Here is a 19713-nt window from a genome sequence, read left to right as displayed (position 1 = left end):
GGAACATAGGATACTTTTCCATTTTTTGGTGTATTCTTCAATTTCTTTCATAAGCTTTCTATAGTTTTCATTGTATAGATTTTTCACCTCTTTGGTTAGATTTATTCGTAGGTGTTTTATGGGTTTTGGTGCAATTATAAATGGGATTGATTCATTGGTTTCTCTTTCTGTTGCCTCATTGTTGGTGTATAGGAATGCAACCGATTTCTGTGCATTGATTTTATATCCTGCCACTTTGCTGAATTCATGGATCAGTTCTAGCAGGTTTTTTGGTGGAATCTTTTGGGTTTCCATATAGAGTATGATGTCATCTGCAAAGAATGAAAGTTTGACCTCCTCCTGGCCTATTTGGATGCCTTTTATTTCTTTGTGTTGTCTGATTACTGAGGCTAAGACTTCCAATACTATGTTGAATAACAGTGGCAAGAGTGGACATCCCTGTCTTGTTCCTGACCTTGGGGGGAAAGCTCTTAGTATTTCCCCATTGAGGATGATATTAGCATTGTGTCTTTCATATATGGCTTTTATGATCTTGAGGTATGATCCTTCTATCCCTACTTTCTTGAGGGTTTTTATCAAGAAGGGATGCTGTATTTTGTCAAATGCTTTCTCTGCATCTATTGAGAGGATCATATGGTTCTTGTCCTTTCTGTTATTGATGTGATGAATCACATTGATTATTTTGCGAATATTGAACCAGCCCTGCCTCCCAGGTATAAATCCCACTTGGACGTGGTGAATAATTTTTTTAATGTATTGTTGGATCTGGCTGGCTAATATCTTGCTGAGGATTTTTGCATCCATGTTCATCGGGGAAATTGGTCTATAGTTCTCCTTTTTAGTAGGGTCTTTGTCTGGTTTTGGAATCAAGGTAATCCTGGCTTCATAGAAAGAGTGTGGAAGTTTTCCTTCCATTTCTATTTTTGGGAACAGCTTCAGGAGAATAGGTGTTAACTCTTCCTTAAATGCTTGGTAGAATTCTCCTGGAAAGCCATCTGGCCCTGGACACTTGTTTTCTGGGGAGATTTTTTATTACTAACTCAATTTCTTTACTGGCTATGGGTCTGTTCAAGTTTTCTATTTCTTCCTGTTTCAGTTTCGGTAGTTTATATGTTTCTAGGAATTTGTCCATTTCTTCCAGATTGCCCATTTTATTGGCTTATAATTGTTCATAACATTCTCTTATTATTGCTTGTATTTCTGCTGTGTTGGTTGTGGTCTCTCCTCTTTCATTCTTGATTTTATTTACTTAGGTCCTTTCCTTTTTCTTTTTGATCAAACTGGCTAGTGGTTTATCAATTTTGTTAATTCTTTCAAAGAACCAGCTTCTGGTTTCATCATCTGTTCTACTTTTTTTGTTGTTGTTGTTGTTTCGATAGCATTGATTTCTGCTTTAATCTTTATTATTTCCTGTCTACCGCTGTTTTGGGGTTTTATTTGCTATTCTTTCTCCAGCTTTAAGTTGTAAGGTTAGTTTGTGTATCTGAGACCTTTGTTCCTTCTTTGGGAAGGCCTGGATTGCTATATACTTCCTTCTTATGACCGCCTTTGTTGCATCCCAGAGGTTTTGAGTTGTGGTGTTACCATTTTCATTGGTTTCCATGTACTTTTTAATTTCCTCTTTAACTTCTTGGTTAGCCCATTCATTCTTTAGTAGGATGTACTTTAGTCTCCAATTATTTGTTGCCTTTCCAAATTTTTTCTTGTGGTTGATTACAAGTTTCATAGCGTTGTGGTCTGAAAATATGCATGGTAATGATCTCAGTGTTTTTGTACTTGTTGAGGGCTAATTTATGTCCCAGTATGTGATCTATTCTGGAGAAAGTTCCATGTGCACTGGAAAAGAATATATATTTCACTAGTCCAGTGTGTCATTCAAAGCTATTGTTTCCTTGTTGATTTTCTGATTAGATGCTCTGTCCATTGTTGTAAGTGGGGTGTTGAAGTCCCCTACTATGATGGTAGTATTATCAATGAGTTTCTTTATGTTTGTGATTGATTTATATATTTGGGTGCTCTCACATTTGGAGCATAAATGTTTACAAGCGTTAGGTCTTCTTGGTGGATAGACCCCTTATCTATGACATAATGACCTTCTTCATCTCGTTACAGTCTTTATTTTAAAGTCTAGATTGTCTGATAAATTCTGGCTTTCTTTTGTTGACCATTAGCATGATAGATGGTTCTCCATCCCCTTACTTTCAATCTGAAGGTGTCTTTAGGTCTAAAGTGGGTCTCTTAGGAGCCCCTGGGTGGCTCAGTTGGTTAGGCTTCTGACTTCGCTCAGGTCATGATCTCACAGTTCGTGGGTTCGAGCCCCAGGTCAGGCTCTGTGCTTACAGATTGGAGCCTGGAGCCTGCTTCAGATTCTGTGTCTCCCTCACTCTCTGCTCCTCCCCTGTTCACATTCTGTCTCTGTCTCTCAAACATAAATAAACATTAAAAAAATTTTTTTAAGTGGTATCTTGTAAACAGCATATAGACAGATCTTGTTTTCTTATCCATTCTGTTACCCTATGTCTTTTGATTGGAGTATTTAGTCCATTGACATTTAGAGTGAGTACTGACAGATATGAATGTATTGCCATTATGTTTCTTGGAGAGTTGGAGTTTTTGGTGGTGTTCCCTGGTCCTTTCTAGTCTTTGTTGCTTTTGGTCTTTTTGTTTTTTGTTGTTTGTTTGTTTGTTTGTTTTTCATCTTTTCTCCCCTCAGAGAGTCCCCCTTGAAATTTCTTGCAGGGCTGGTTTAGTGGTAATGAACTCCTTTAATTTTTGTTTGTCTGGGAAGCTTCTAATCTCTCCTATTTTGAATGACAGCCTTGGTGGATAAAGAATTCTTGGCTGCATATTTTTCTGATTCAGCATATTGAATATATCCTGCCACTCTTTTCTGACCTGCCAAGTTTCTGTGGATAGGTCTGCTGCAAACCTGATCTGTCTTCCCTTGTAGGTTAAGGATTTTTTTTCCCTTGTTGCTTTCATGATGCTTTCCTTGCCTGAGTATTTTGTGAATTTGACTATGATATGCCTTGTTAATGGTCAGTTTTTGTTGAATCTAATGGGAGTCCTCCATGCTTCCTGGATTTTGATATCTGGGTCTTTCCCCAAGTTAGTATAGTTTTCCACTATGATTTGCTTACACAACCCTTCTACCCCTTTTTCTCTCTCTTTATCTTCTGGGACCCCTATGATTCTGATGTTGTTCCTTTTTAATGAGTCACCAGTGTCTCTAATTCTTAAATTGTACTCTTTTGCCTTAGATTTCCTCTTTGTTCCTGCTTCATTATTCTCCATAAGTTTGTTCTCTATACTGGTGAGTTGCTGTTCTGCCTCATCCACCCTTGCCCCCGTGGTATCCATTCGAGATTGCAGCTCAGTTATCACATTTTTTATTTCATCTTGACTAGCTTTTACTTCTTTCATGTCTGCAGAAAGGGATTCTAATCTATTTTTGACCCCTGCTAGTATTCTTATTATCATGATTCTAAATTCTGGTACAGAGATCTTGCTTGTATCTGTGTTGATTAAATCCCTGGGTGTCGTTTCTTCCTGATCTTTCTTTTTGGGTGAATTCCTTTGTTTTGTCATTTTGAAGGAAGAAAAGGAATTAATAAGGTAAAAACAAATAAAATTAAAAAATTAAAAACAAAACACACACACACACACACACACACACACACACACACACACACACAAATCAAATAAGTGATGCTAGATCCCAGGTGTGTTTTGGTCTGGGTGTTGAAAGGGGCCTGTTAGATTAGAGAAAAAAGGGGAACAAGAAAAAAAAAAGGAAAAGGTTTGAAAATTTGAGAAAATGAATATAATGAAATAGAATAAAATGAAATGATGGAAGTAAAATAGAATTTGAAATTTTTTTAAAGTAAAAAATATAGTAGGAAAAATTAAAGAAAAGTATTTTTAATAAATTGAAAATAAAAATAAATTTTTTCTCTTTCTGTATTCAAGAAAAAGACAAAAAATGAAAAAGAAAAAAAGAAAATTGAGTAGATGGATCAGTGAACAGACTGAAATATGATTGAAATTACATCATTTTCCCCTAGAAGTCAAACTGTGAAGCACTTTATAGCAGTAAACTAAGCAGGTGGAGAGACTTCTGTTCCTGAAAATCGAGGTTGGTCCCGTCGGGCGTGGCTCCGTGTAATGGCTCCGTTCTCCACTAGATGGTGCTGCTTAGCTTACTGGGGTGGATTGTTGTGGCACTTGTAGGTGTGTATGGGCATGTGCGGGAGTGGTGAAAATGGCGTCACCCAACTACCCAGTCTTTACTATCAGAACTCTGTTCTCTCTGATCAGTAATTGTGCACCCATCCTTTGTCTCTGGCTTCTGTCCACTCCCCACTTTTACACTGTTGGTGACCAAGCCATCAGGTTGCCAGGTGTCACCTCCCTCCTGAGTTTTATCTCAGACTTGGCTGTGTTTCCCGATCCCTGACTTCTGAGGGACTGCAGTTTTGACCTGTTCTGACCCTCCGTAGGAGGGTCTCACTGAGCAATGGCTGCGTGCAGGCCACACCCAAGAACATTTGTGGGTCCGTGCTGCTGCCAAGGCCCAGAGACTGCAGCTGGGTGCCAGCCCGCCCCAGAAAAGTTCACGTGATCATGTAGCAGAAGTGTTTCAGGGATTATGGAAAATCATGACACACATCTGCCACCAGGCTTCACCCTTAATGACCTTGTTCCAGAACCAGTGAATGTGGTTGTTCTCTGGAGTCTGCTGGGACCTCTGGGGTCTGCTGGGGTGGCCACAAGGACTCTACCACATGTTGTCCCAGCAGGGGAACTGCTTCTCCCTGCGTGGCCCGAGGACCCCCCCCCCCCCCCAACTTCACTCTGCTCCTGGGGATTTGCCCTTCCCACCAGAGCACCACAAGGTATTCAGCTGCACAGTTTCAGACTCTGCGCTCCCCTTATTTATAGAGACTTAATGGAATTTAAACCCTCTCCTTTCTCCCTTTCTTGTTCAGTCCCTGTGGCTGTTTCCACTTTTCCACTTTCTCTCCAGCTGCTTTGTGTGGGGTGGTGCTTTTCCCATACTCTCCCTCCGTCTCTGTCCTCTCTCCACAAGCAAAAACAGCTCCCTGCCCTCTGTGGCTTCTCTCTCCCCCAGTTCACCTCTCCGTGCCATGTACCTGCTGAATTCTGTGGTTCAGGTTGTGCAGATTGTTGTGTGAATCCTCAGATCAGTTTTCTAGGTGTGCAGGATGGTTTAGTGTTGATCTGGCTGTATTTCATCAATGCCAGACACAGAAAATAACTTCCATGCTGTTCTGCCACCTTAGCTCCTCCTCTGATCAGTGTTTTCTCCCTCATGGATCTTTTCATTGCATGAGGTTTATCAACAACTCTGACATGGCAATTATGAGCCCATGATTTTGTCCTCCGTAGCACAGTTCAGTTTGGAAGCACAGCTGATTCCCTTGCTTTGAATACCCAGAAGGATTGCTTATGTGTTCTTATTTCTTGTGGTCTATAGCTGTTTCCATTTCTGTACAAATGGTCAGCTGTCCTCTGCTAGGGAAGGCCTGTGCTGTTTCCTTATGTCCTATCTCCTTAGTGATAATCTTCTCTTATCGCGAATGCTATTCTTCCCAAATTCCCAGTCTGCAGGGCCATCTTTTGACAAAGTGGTTGTGAATATGCCATGCCTGCAGGAGGCCAGGGAAGGCCTCTGTGCCTCCTGGTACCCCTTCTTCTTCAACTCTGAGCTTCATGGGAATGCATGTGCCATGGCTCTGAGGCAAGTGAGAATGGGGTGCGGGAATACAAAGAAGAGGTGGGAAGAAAAATACCTAATGGCCACCCTGCTCATCAGTGACAAAGTTTGCCTGGGGCTGCACACTTGTTTCTAGTCTAAGGTACTTGTATGTTGACACTGGAAAGGGATAAAATATCTCTCGTCCCACTTTCTACTTACCATGGAGATACACTTGAGCTTATCCCAAGAAAGAATCTCCTACATTTCTGTATAATTATAATAAAACACTCCACGAATAAAATGGACTTTTATTATTATTTTTAAATAGATTTAAAACAATTTTTTAAATGTTTATTTATTTTTGAGAGAGAGAGAGAGAGACAGAGCATGAGCAGGGGAGGGGTAGAGAGAGAGACACATAGAATCCAAAGCAGGCTCCAGGCTCTGAGCTGTCAGCACCAGAGCCCGATGCAGGGCTTGAACTCACAAACCGTGAGATCACAAACTGAACTGAAGGCAAACACTTAACCAACTGAGCCACCAAGGTGCCCCTGAAATAGATTTTGAAAAGATCAGTTTCCCTTACTGGATCTATCAGGCCAGCTTTTTGTGTGTTAGTTTCTAGTCTGGCTGACACTACTCAGCCAGGGAGAAGTAAAAATCTTGCTCTCTTTTCCTCATAAAAGGGTCCGGTGGTCATTGGATATTATTATCCCACTCTGAGTTATTCCTTTCTGGTTCACTTTCTTTGAAATTATTTCTGTGTATATTTTTATTTATTTATTATTTGAAGGCACCAAAATTTTTCTTCTGAATATCTCAGGAGTGTGATTTTTGACAATGCTTTAGCCAATGCTACTGTTCATTGGGTTTACAGTTTCTTTCTAAGGATGTGGCAAAATCAGGCTTGCTGAGTTCACATTATGTTTCAAAGCACAATAAATACTTCCCAGTGTCATACTGAAGCAGAAAATCCTGACTGCATATACAAAACAGAATCTCCGCTCTCGAGATGCAAGTCAGAATGGGCTGAACAATGAAAGCATGAACACAAAGGGACGTTCAGGTGACCGATGATATGAGTCACTGCTTGGCTACTGACTTTGCAAGGAGAGTCGCAGAGGGGAAAACCATCCTGTGATTTTCCATATATCCATGATATAACTATCATGGTTGTGAAAGAATTTAGCAAACACACAACTAGATTTTTGTCCCTTTCCCCCCATATCATTTGGAAGCGTGGTATTAACATTTTTTTAATGGTTTCCAAACTTGTGGTTGAAATTTCATTTGTAAAGGGGTTTAAAGAAAGCAAAAGTCTCTAATCTAATTAACTCCAAATTTAATTCAACACCTTCCCTTGATTTACTATACATTATCATGAGGTTTAAAAAAAAATTTGTCTGTATATATGAGAATGTAATTAATCATCTGTAAAGCGTACAAATCCCAGTAAGACACTTTGTCAAATTATCTCATCTTACCCATGATCTTTTTATCCCACCAATTTTGCCTGGTTTCTGATTTCACTGAGTTGGGATTAAATCAGTGCATTCCTCCCACTGCATAATTAGGACTGCTTGAAAACTCTGTAATTACAAACCGCAACCATAGATTGTGAATTGCATTCGCTGTCATAACTGCCATTAGCATGGTTTTCGATTCTTCCAGAACAGCGAGGTAAAGATACCATGCTGATAAGATCCATGCTATAGGTCTGCTATTGATTATCTGCAGCAATTCTAGACTTGGATGGGATCCCAAGCTAGATGCAGAACCTGGGAAGATGCCAATGTTTTGCGAACGCAAAAGTTCTTAAGAAGAAAAAATGTTTTTTAAAACAATAAAACTATGGATGAAAGAATGAGTGTAAAATTTTTAAATTATGCAATTGCAGGCTTAATTTTGTGAATGGGTATGGTCCTAATCTATTGGTCCTCCTGGGAGGGGAAAACTATTTGGGATGCTCATTCTAATTTTGACTACTTTCTACAAAGTGAAATCAAAATGCTTTATGAGGGTGTTCCAAGGCTTTATTTGACAGTTTCTACTTGCTTTACTCCCAGTGATCTGTCAAGCCCACGTGTCCCTTCTTACCATGAATCTCCCCAGCATGCTCTCCTCTGCCTCTTTTGCATCAGAGAGGGGAGGCCCACTTAAAACAGATTTGAAGTCTTCCTCATCCAGGAGGCTCACCCTGATGACTCTTTGGTTACCTATTCCCAGTTCTAAATACACAGCAAAAAAGTCTTTTCAAGATTAAAAAAAAAAAAAAAAGCTCAAACATTCTCTCTTTTAATGTAAGGTGTTCATAATCCTCATATAAAAAATTTCCTTTGGAGTAATCTTTGGTATGTGGAAACTCATATACCAAGTGGTAAACTCTATTATTGTGCTGGTACCCAAGCTTGATTCATGAGGTTAGCCATTTTCATCAGGTTTCATTGCTCAATCTCTTTAGCCAATGAACATGTTTTGGTATTTTATAAATTACTAATTTGAGAGAAACAAAAATCTGCCTCTTTCTATAGAACACATTTAGAAGCTCCAATCAAGTTCTTGCTTGTAATTATCTAAACTATACACACACACACACTTTGACCACTACAATTTCCCTATGTATTTCTGGATGTTTATAAATGAACTGAATTGTGGTGGAAAGAGCCCAGTGGCCCTTAACCACTACAATAACTCCTTGTAATTTGCTGAAAGCAAGCGGTATTCATTTACTCCTTTTCTTGAAGTTCATAACAAAAGCAAACAGGTGGATTTTTGTTCAGAATCTTCAGATTAGTACATCTAAAGGCTTTGAAACTAGATAAATGCATAAATCAGACTAAAGTAAGCTTTTGCAGCAAAGGGGTGGGAAAAGAAGACGGCTTTGCACAAACTAAGGGTCCAGTCCATTTGTTTAAGGATTTTCAGAGAATTGTTAGTATGGTTAACAATACAAAAAAGAATTACTACTAGCATTGTGAGTTACTCTACTGTCTGAAGATGTACCGAAGTAACAAAGAGAATTTAGGAAGAATTATTTAGTACTTCCCCTTCCCTTCCTCAAATTTAATTAGTAAATAGAGACATCCGGCTAACTGGTGCCAGTCGGGGTGTTGCTAGTTCTGAGAAACGTGCCCCTCCCCTAGCTTTCCAGGAGTAGCTGTTATACTGTGTGGCAAATGATTAACTCTGTCACTTTGGATTTCGTATGCCTGCTTTTAAGTATGACAGACTTCAGTCTTGCAATGGAAAAAACACAAATGTCACCTTAAGGCTTAGGGTGCAGCAGGTTTAATGGTCCACACTAAAACAGGCAGTACAGTTTTGTAGTTCAACATTAAAAGCAATCTTGCCTTACTTCTAATGCTTCTACCTAAGAATGCTTCCTGCTCCCTCTCAGCCCTTCCCTTAGGTACGAGTCTACACAAGTACTTCTAAAGTGCATTTCTCTGGCGTTAAAAACAGCAGTGTCATTTGCTCTCCAACAGCGAGTCCTGAATCGGAGCACTGCTTCCTCGTTGGAGGGGCTGTGCAGTTCCAGTTGAGTGACCCACTCAGAGAAGTACCCTTCTCACTCCCCAGGTGGCACAAGGGGCCACTCTTGGGGGAAAAAAAGGATTATGCCAACTTCCTCTGTGGCAGGTATCTTCGCTTACCACAAATACATATTCAGTGCCTCCTCGAGCCATGAAATATTGAAAACTTAACCGACACTTCAATTTCCAGGAAATTAAAATCGTGGAGGCCTTGTGTGAATACTCAGAAGTTGGTGGGATTAGAACCAGGTACTGGGGCGGGCCGCAATTCTCGGGCTAGGGTAGGGAGGAGTGATGGGGAGAAAGACAGTCCCGCAGCGCTGTGGCTATTGCTTGTCGTCGCGGGGGTCACCAGGGAAGCCCGCCTCCTCAGGGGACCGGACTCCTTCGGGGAGCAGAGTGGCGCGCACTTTCCTCTTCTCCTTAAAGCGGCCAGAGCGCGAGATCTTCAAATTGCGGCGGCTGCTGCCTGACTTCTCCCCGCACAACTTGTCCGGCTTGTGGGGCTCGCCGGCGCCCCCAAGGAGATTGGGGTGCTGATTCTCCCGGGAGCTGCCAGTCCAGTCGGCGCTGGGTGGCGCGGGCGGCGCGGGCTCCCCGGGGGCAGGCTGGGCGGGAGGCTGCGCCCCTGCCGCGGCTTCCTTGCTTTTCTTTCTGCTGTTGGTTAGCGATTTCCACCAGGACCCAGAGCTGCCCGTGCCGCCGCTGTCGGCCATGGCCGGGCGGCGCGGGGCGCGGCAGGTGGGGAAGGGCCCTCTTTCCCGGTGGGGCCGGCGGTCCGCGGCAGGAAAGCAGGCTACGGGGTGGGAGCCTAGGCGGCGGCCTGTACCCGGGAAGCAAACAGAACGTGGTTATGGGTTTGTCCAAGTCACGTGCCCCCAACCCTACTTCCTCCCCTCGCTCCGCCCGTCACCGGATCGGCCCGGGTCCGAGCACCCGCAGGCCGGGAGCTACGCGGCCCTCCGAGGGCACCGCCGCGTCCCCGGGGGCGCGGGCGGAGGAGTGGTGGCCTCCAGGGCGCCACCATCTGGTCTCCAGACACCTTGGCACTCCCCGCCTCAACCCTCGCCTGGCCTCCAGGGCCGGTGCGGTGGTCTGCGCGGGGGCCGCCGGGGGAGGTTCCCGGGCATGCGGATTAAGCCGGCCCGAGAGGAAGCTGGCCTGGCCTGTTACCCTGATTGTAGAGGGACGCCCCAAAGTGACCCAGCTCGGCCCCGCGGGGCCTCCTCTTGGATAAGCACCTGAGCGGAGGGCGCTCGGAAGGGGGTGTGCTATGGGTGAGCACTGAATATTAGACTCCTGTCAACAGTTCCGAAATTTCCCTTAAAGGTGTTTTTCCATAGACTTCTGTCCCAGAATCCTCTTCGATGTGATTTTTTGGAGGGAGGGGGGGAATTTACATGCCGATAAGAGCGAGGGAAAAGCTCAGGATGTGTTGTTTCTTTTAAATTCTGCTTTTGACAGAACTTCTGCCTTGCCGCTTTCAGAGAAACTGGTCTAGACTTAATTTCCCTTGAAAACCGCGGTCCCACGCTTCCTTTTATTCCCCGGACACCAATCTTACGTCTCTTCGAAGCCACCCCAGCCGATGGTTGAGATGAGGCCAAGCGGCAAATGTCCTCTTTTTAGTTCTGTATCAACATATGCACCGACTTTGTACCAGGCAGCGCAACTCTTCAAATTTTTAGTTACAAATTAAAGGCGTCTGTTCTTTTTTGCGCAATTCCTTCCTCCAAAGGAGAGAAACCTGCTGCGCGCAGTCAGGAACTCCAAACCCATCTGCTTCTCCCCAGCTTTTAAAGCAGCGCACTGCGGCCCGAAAAGACTGTTTATTAGCACTTAAGGTGCTAATATGGGGAGCGAAACACCTGTGCGCGCCTTCCGCGCTCGGCACTAACTGTACGAACGCGCAGGGTTCGCTTGCGCCCGGGAGCATTTCCAGGTTTCCTCTGGGCTCCGTCCCAGCCCACGCGCCTGGTGCTCGCGGGAGTTGCCGGCGCGCCGGGGAGCAAAACTTGAGCGGTGTTTGTTGTTGGAAAAGTTCTGCTCTCGGAACCGCCGGGAAAGTTTGAGCGCCTACGCGAGGCGGCGCAGCGGCCTCCGCAGCAGAGACCCGGGCCCCGGCTCCTGCCCAGGATGCCCCGAGGGCACACTCGGGCCACGACTTCAAAACAATAGAAGATGAAACCGCCAAAGGTTCTTCCCCTAAAAAGGCACCGTCTCCCCAGGGCACGGTTTGCAGTTGGGTCTGCAAACCTCCTGCTCCCTGTATTTTACGGATCAGCGAAGCACCCCAAGTTATTCATAGGTGGTGGGGTGTGCCTATGGCTGCCTTCTGTCTTCTACCCTACATTCTCTTTTCCACAACCGACGTGTGCGCGGAAAGGGTCAGCACTAATTGCGCAAGGAAAACACTGCAAATTACGCAAATTTACGCAGAGCGCCTGTGGCTCGAAACCTCTCCGGAGCCGGGGTAGCACCCCAGGTTGACACCTTGGAATGAGCTCTGTCTTGGCGGATGCAAAACCACCCTGATTGCTCACCTGTTCGGGCTTCTGAAGATCCCAAGACTCTGAGCCGACCACACCTCCAAGAGAACGGAGGAGGTGCGCTTGGGACAACCTGGGGAGGTCGGGCTTTTTTTCTGGAAGGTGTGCCTGCCGAAATGTCTTCAGTCCAGCTAAGCCGATTGCTGCTGCTCGTCTCCCCTGGCGCTTCCAACTTCTGTTCGGCGCAGCGGTGGCGGCAGTTCTGGGCTCGCAGCGCGCTTGGCTCCGGCGTGAGGGCTCCGCGGCGGAACAGGTGCCAGGCTCACTGCCCCAGGTGAATACCCAGATAGGCTCTCCCGGTTAGTAGCCTTTCATTCTCGCGCGCCTCCCTCTTCCCTGCTAGCGACTCCCCGGCAGCCGCGGGAGATGGGACCTCGGCTGCTCACTCTGGTGTACTGAACCTTCCTACACGTCGGTCCTTTGCACGGGAAAGACATCTGTCTGCCCACCTGCTGGTCATTCGCCAAGTATTCGAGAAACCAGAACCCTCGGGAAAGGGGCGGGGGGAACACCAACCCAGGAGGCGGCCACAGCTGCCGCAGGTGCAGGTAGGAACTTTGCGTTCCCGCCCTCCAGGGCAGGAGATTGGATCAGGTCACGTACGTGGCGCCGGCCTTGGGGTGTCTGATTGGAGAAAGGCTGAGCTGCGCCGCACGCCGGCCGGACTCCTTCTGGAAGAAGAAGAAACAGTAGAGGAGACCGAGGCTGTAGGTGGGATCCGCAGGGTAAATGTTGCCGCAGCTTTTCCTCTCCCCTGCCCTGATTTCTTTTTTCTCTTTCTCTCCGGGTCCCCAGCCATGGCCACTCAATTCCCAGGGGTCCAGTTTTGTAATTCACAGGAACTGTTTCATATCCAGGCAAAATGTTGTAGAGTTGCAGGCACCCTTAGTTGAAAGGCGTAATATTAACAAGTTCTCTGTGTGCCTGCCAGGCGCGGTTTCCAGCGCTCTCTGGGGGTAACTCATTTACTCCTTACAGGAACCCAAGTATGTAGGTGCTGTTGTTTCCTCATTTGACAGGCGAGGAGACCCTAGCACTGAAAGGTAAATGGTTGCTCAAAGTTGCATGCCTGGTAAGTTGCAAAGCCGGATTTGAACCCAGGAGGTGTGACTCCAGTTCCCAGGGTCTTAACTAGCACGTGAGACCACAGCCTGCCAGTCTTGGGCCCTTAAGGGACTTAGTGAAGATGCGAATTTCCTTCCCTTAAGTTTGGAGGTCCAGTGGACAGGCATTCCACCTGGGGAGTACCAGGGCAACCCTGAGCCACTAGAGGATGTGAACCAGTGGATTTCGGCCAGGTTCAGGCTTGTGCTCCTGGGAACATATGCGTGCTTTTTATTGATTGGGTAGAAAGGAGTTGCCATAGGCCATTTTCACTAATGAAAGCAGAATTCCAACCTGCTTCATCTTGCAGGATGCTCTTCTTTTTCAAAGAACTATTTTGATGTTCCTTGATGTCATGAATAACTCTACGGAAGGAGTGGGCATAGAGCAACTGACATCTGAGCATCATTGTTCTAGGACTTTTTTTTTTTTTTAATGTTTATTTTTGACACAGAGAGAGAAAGACAGAGAGAGCATGAGCGGGGGAGGGGCAGAGAGAGAGGGAGACACAGAATCGGAAGCAGGCTCCAGGCTCTGAGCTGTCAGCACAGAGCCTGACACGGGGCTCGAACTCACAGACTGTGAGATCATGACCTGAGCTGAAGTCGGATGCTTAACCGACTGAGCCACCCAGGCGCGCCTAGGACTTTCTGAAGCCTAAAAATAGTGAAAGACATGATGCCTGTCTCAGCTTAAAATGTAGAATTAGTGGAAAGAATTTTTTATAGAGTATTTTAATGCATGAAATATAAAATGAATATTTTATATCATTAATTTCTTAATTTAGCATTCGTGGATGTTTAAATGATATGCACAACTGTGTATTTGAAAGTGGTGTAATTTCACTTATTTGTTGCGATTAGTTTTAGAGAGTAAACTTTGAATTAGCGCACCAGGACTGGAACAAAGACAGGCCACCCCCTGGGAGGCGAGGACAGGACAAGTCCTCATAGTGCCATTCCATCACAGATGAAGACACTGGATCAAGGAGGAAGGCTTAAACCATAGATACTTTCACAGCCTCTGGTAATTAGGAGTACCCATCCAGTTCTGACTTATGGGGCCATAAGGAAGATGTCTGGGAATGTTTCCTCCCTGGATAAAGGACAGAGCTTTCTGAGAGAAGAAAATCTTTTGCTGTACCCTTGATTTTTACATTTAAGCACAGCATGAGGATATGATGTCTGGTGTTGCAGCAGCCATATTGTAACAGTGAGTCAACAGGCATGGGAATACAAACCAACATGCTAAGGATGATGGCATGGGAGTGTGAAAAGTGTCTGGGTCTTGATGATATTGATGAGCCCCTGAAAGAACCCTGGAACCATCTGCCTCCAGACTACTAGTTGAGTGAGATAATATATATTCCTATGATTTCATCACAGATTTAAATACAGTTTCCTGTTACTAGCAGCCAAAAGTGTTTCCCTTTGATACAATCTATCAGAGTTATAGAAAAATATATTGTTCAAAGGGGGAAAAAAGTAGTATGGCCACATTTTTTTCTGACCAATCTGAAAAGTTCTTCACTGAAGGAGGATTTAGTGAAATGTTTAAGTGATGGGAAAGTTTATAGAAGTAAGCCACCTACATTGAAAAGTTGATTTATCCAGTGAATAGCAGGTGGCTTTTAATGTTACAGAATTTAAATATGCTTAGATTGGGCAGTGCTTACATTTCTTAATAATATTTTTTCTTGTCATATTTTATTTTTTTAAATGTGTAGATAGTTTGAATTAGGACATTTCTTTCCTTACCTCTTTCCTTCCTTCCTCCCCCCCTTCCTCCCCCCCTTCCTCCCCTCCTTCCTCCCCCCCTTCCTCCCTATCTTCCTCCCTCCCTCCCTTCCTCCCTTCCTCCCTCCCTCCCTCCCTCCCTTCCTCCCTTCCTCCCTTCCTAATTCACTGGCCTCTTAGGTGCACTTTTAAGTGCAATAAATGATAACACTCAAAGGCAAAAGAGAATGAATTCCTAGAGGGCAAGATTTGCATACTAGAAATTAAAATAAGAACTTTCAAGGTTAAACCTGGCGTTTCTTTGGAGACTGGGAAATAGATTATTTTCTTTTAAAGCATTTATAGTGGGAACTGGGCAATAGAAAACACATGATGAGAGAATTTAAGAAGCACAGCTAATCAAAATGAAGAAAATAAAGATCATTTATATTCTTTTCACCCAGGGATACCTATAGTTAACGTTGGAGGGTTAGTCTTTCTATTTTTTTTTGCACCTATTTTTACATTTACTCTTTTCGTCTTTTCCATTCCTTCCTCTCCTCCCTTCCTTTATTCCTCTCTTTTATAGATGCTTCCATTCTTTGCAAATTAGACGCTGATCTCCAGTGGCCTTTTCCTTTCTTGTCATCAATGTATGGGTCGTTTGATATTCCTTTTCTCCTTTCTGTGTTTTCACATCGTGTTGTTGGATTTAGTTTATAAACTTCATGACTGAGCATTACACCCATGCCTGAATCTGGGATCTGCTTTTTATAGCATCACATCCCCAACCCACATCAGGTTAACATGAATGTGTGTGTACAAGTACACAAATTGCAAGTGACAAAATACTACTAATCATTTTGGTTTTACACTTGACCTGAGCAAGGCTGATTTGTACAGTGCAGCCTCTCTGAAGTTCAAGCAAGACCAGCTGACTCTTCCTAACTTCCTGCCCCTACTTGCTGATGTGTTTCTTCATATTCTTGGATGTCATTGTATTTTACTCCTTTTCTTAAAAACAAACAAACAAAAAAACCAACTGTATGAAGATTTAAGGCCTATAGCAAAGTTAACTTACTCTAGAAAGGATTTTCAAGAGTTCAGGGGCACTACCACACATGATCACTTTATATACACTACATTCATGGCTTGAGGAGTGTGGGACAATGAAAACGAGATGTATGTGAGCACCCGCCCATGGCCACACCCTCCGGGAACAAATCCACTCATTATTCTCCTAAACTCCAGACCATTTCTGTTCTAAAGCAACTTAATTGTCCTTGCAGACCTGTGGAGGGTGGGAAGGGGGGTGGGGTACAACTTACTTCTAAGCAGTCCGAGGCCTGAGGGTATGGCTCTTTGGGTGAGCCCGATGCTTTATAATCCCTCCATTGGTTCCAGGAGGCTCTCAGAAACTGAAATTGTGTTGATTCCCAATTGTTTTCATCAGGGGAGTTCATCCAGATAACCTAGCCTGCCAGTGACAGGAATGGGTGTGTTTTAATTAAGAGTGTAAATTGTTTGTTTGGTGTTTGTCCCACGATTAGCTATAATTTTCTTGTTTATTGACTGCCTCACTAGAAAGTGAATTCCATTTTATTGAATGATGTTTTATATAATGATCATAACACTTCCTATTGATGAGGTACAGTTCTGCTTTATAAATATTAACTTATTTAATCCTAAAAGCCCTGTGAAATGGGCACTGTTATGTTATTATTAAGGTAACTGAGACACTAAGAACTTAGGTTACTTGTCCAAGGTCACCCAGCTGGTTGGTATAAGAGCTGGCATTTGACCCCAGGGAAATTGACTTGAGAGTCCAGGGACCTAACTAATCACTCTGGGGTGTGGCTCTCCATGAGTGCTAAGACATGTCATTAATGAATCCTTAGGACGTGGCATGCTACCTGGAGATAACAGTTCTTCAATATTCTTGAATAAATGACCATCTGATGCATAAGTATAAATGCTTTGTTATAATATGACTGGCTTATAAAAAGAAATGTGATGAAAATGGCAATGACCTAAAATTTCAGTCTGTCATTACATGTAATAATAGCCAGATTTTAATTCTGAGATGCGGGTACAGTAAGTGGACCAAATTATCTGATAGGTTTTTGTGTTTGTTGTTACGAAACTGGAAGGAATACTATCCTGTCTCAGCCCTACGAAGGAGATACATTAGGCGGGGAGACGTGGAGGGGGCGGAATAACGTAATAGCAGAGGATGGCTGCTGAGATTTTATTCAATATTGTATTTAGGGAATAAATGAGTGATCCAGAGGACACGGCATCTCGAAACCAGTCTCCACGGCACGTCCTGACTCCGGAAACAAAGGTAATTCAACTTTATTGTTTGTTAGGACATCGTCGATGGAAATGAAAAGTCACGTGTTCCCATCCAAGGTAATGTTCTCTGGCTGGCCACCTGGTTCCGGGTCAGAGCTGGGGTAAACCAGCTCGTTTAAAAGGCGGCCTCCTATCTGCAGTTGTTAATTTCTCGTTTCAAGGGGTGCGTTTGGTTATGCTCCGTTTGCCAGGTTATATTTTCTCTTTTGTGTTTGTCAGTGTGTCCGTTTGTTACGTCACGTGTGTAGAGGTAGAAGGCGGATATCTAATGGGAGGGTAATATAATGCAGGAAGTGAATCTTTTGGTTTCCCTACCTGCATCAAGGCCAATGTCAAACTTACATAGTTAGAAATCTCCAAGAAATAGCTGCTTTTATCAGTGTTAGTCTGTCAGGGGAGGTCACCAAAATTTTGGTGTTCAACTCTGCTCGTGTGTAACCATAGGTAAATCTCACACTGTACATTCTTTTTAAAAAAAAAAAAAATTAACGTTTATTTTTGAGAGAGAGAGAGACAGAGCAGGGGAGGGGCAGAGGGAGAGGGAGACACAGAATCTGAAGCAGGCTCCAGGCCACCAGCACGGGAGCCCTGCGTGGGGCTCAAATTCACAAACGATGAGATCATGACCTGAGCCCAAGTCAGATGCTTAACCCACTGGGCTACCTGGGCGCCCCTCACACTCTACATTCTTTTTTTTTTTTTTTTTTTTTTTTTTAATGTTTATTTATTTTTGATAGAGCATGAGCAGGGGAGGGGCAGAGAGAGAGAGGGAGACACAGAATCAGAAGCAGGCTCCAGGCTCTGAGCTGTCAGCACAGAGCCTGAAGCGGGGCTCGAGCTCACAGACTGCAAGATCATGACTTGAGCCAAAGTTGGACGCTCAACCAACTGAGCCACTCAGGCGCCCCACCCTGTACATTCTTAATGAACATTTAGGTTTATCTATTTGATGTAATTTCATTTACATAGTGGGAGAAATTGCTTCAGCTGCAGCTATAAACCTTTTATAACAATGGCAAATTTAAAATTCTTACTATGTGCTTTTCACTTTACTGTGGGCTTATCCAAAAGTGAATCGTATTCTTTTCACTTTTTTTAATGGTAGAAGAACCCTGAGAGAGATAGCTACTGTAAGTCTGACAGTTTTATCATAGAAAGCTGAAGCAATTTGCTCAAGGTCACAAGACTTTTAAGAGGTGGAGTTATTTAGATTTAGTTACTCTGTCCCTAATACAGTGTTCTTCTCATGTAGCTATTTGAATCTCATATTGCCTTTTAATTAATCATTAGATCAATAAACATTTGTTGGTTTCACAACCGTTATATCAAAAGAGATCGTCATACTTTAAAAATTCTGATGAGGTCAGTGTCTTCTCAGTTTCCTACTTGGAACAATGCTAAATCATATGTGGCTGTTTAAATATTAAAACCCTATGGAATCACAGAGCACTCAAAGCTCAAATTAATGCTGGGAATTGTAATTACATACATTTCTTGTGAAAAGACTTGATGGTTGGTTTGAATTACAACTGTGTGGCTTTGGGAAAATTACTTAATATCTTTAGGCTCTGGTTTCCTTAAATGTAAAGTGGGGGATAATACCACTTCTCTGGGAGGTCGCCAAGATTAAAGTAGACAATACATTTGTCAAAGTCCCTAGCACAGTGCCTGACACATAATAGGCACTCAGTAAATGTTAGTTTCTCCTTGACTAATTTCTTTCATTGGCTGTGTGGGAAAATTATGCGAACAAACTGTACAAGTCAATCACTTCCAAGGGCTTTTTGAAAATAATGATAGAGAGTCGTAAGAGAGCACTGTCATTGTTGTTGGTTGGGGTCAGTTTTTTCCCTGCAAGAACATAAAGTTAAAATTTACTGGAGAGTATTTAATACACAACAATTTGCTATGAATCTGACTTTTCTTCAGGAACAACTTAATGATGAAATCAAATCAAGCAGAAGTTTTTTTGCATGCGATTCAAGAATGCTCTTTATCCAGTCTGCACTGAAATTGCATTACCTGTAGTTAAGGAGGAAGTGTACTCAGTTGAGCTTGGAAGCAATGTTACCAGAAAAGGATTAACAAATCATAAGACAAAATCCTTGGAAGTAAGGTCACTAGCAGACTGTGGCTAGGGCGCAAGCCAAGGAATAGGTTTCACATGTGCTGCCCCATTAGTTCCTGGAATCTTAATACATAACCTGCATCAGCGAATTGTGCCCAAAGGAGGGAAAGAACGAGAGCATCACGTCTCTGCTGTGTTAGACAACATGGCACTACTTGTTTTCAAAAATTAGTTTTTATTTTATGAAAGCAATGTATGCACACGCAGGTTAAAAATGTGTATTAGACTTGCCTTTGATTTATCAATATTAGACGTTCTCCTTTAATTACCTACTCTGGTCTTTGAGGATTTGGTTCTCCTATACCTTGCCTTCTGCTTCCCCCTCCAGTTTTCCCACTAGAGTCATATTACAGCCTTTGTTCAGTTGACTGCTCCATGTTTATATTATTGTGCCTGTATAAATATTGTTCAGACTGAGCATTATAGTGTACAGATCACTATATTTGCTTTCTTTTTTTCTTTTCCTGAAGTTAATAATGACCCTCTTCCCCTCTTTCAACTGGTCCTCTTTCGAGTTCTTTCTTACACCTTCCAATAGCTTCTCGGTACACTTTTCTACAAGTTCAGTCAAACCAATATATATGTGCTCCATTTTAGTTTTCCCCCAAGT

General features: G+C 43.5%; 1 protein-coding gene and 1 long non-coding RNA gene across 5 annotated transcripts; one reads left to right on the top strand and one right to left on the bottom strand.

Annotated features, from left to right (window-relative positions):
- Positions 1–8991: 8991 nt before the first annotated feature.
- Positions 8992–12419, bottom strand: PRR15 (proline rich 15). Of its 4 annotated transcripts, none has more exons than XM_019443701.2 (2): positions 12251–12419; positions 8992–10075 (listed from the first exon to the last, which is right to left on the bottom strand). In XM_019443701.2, exon 2 carries the CDS (start codon positions 9966–9968, stop codon positions 9579–9581), a length of 390 nt encoding a protein of 129 aa, XP_019299246.1. In that variant the 5' UTR covers positions 9969–10075; positions 12251–12419; the 3' UTR covers positions 8992–9578. The 4 variants fall into 4 exon arrangements, with proteins under 4 accessions (XP_019299246.1, XP_019299243.1, XP_019299244.1 ...); XM_019443698.2 differs by having other exon boundaries at positions 11796–12418; XM_019443699.2 differs by lacking the exon at positions 12251–12419 and adding an exon at positions 10817–11275.
- Positions 11987–19193, top strand: LOC109263905 (uncharacterized). The gene is made up of 3 exons (XR_008420373.1): positions 11987–12075; positions 16889–16964; positions 18905–19193. It is a non-coding gene; the product is annotated as an uncharacterized LOC109263905 (long non-coding RNA).
- The last annotated feature ends 520 nt before the right edge of the window (positions 19194–19713 follow it).

The sequence above is a fragment of the Panthera pardus genome, unplaced genomic scaffold (assembly GCF_024362965.1).
Source record: "Panthera pardus isolate Hobbes unplaced genomic scaffold, ASM2436296v1 HiC_scaffold_8, whole genome shotgun sequence".
Classification (NCBI taxonomy): Eukaryota; Metazoa; Chordata; class Mammalia; order Carnivora; family Felidae; genus Panthera; species Panthera pardus.
This window is presented reverse-complemented; position numbering and strand designations above follow the sequence as displayed.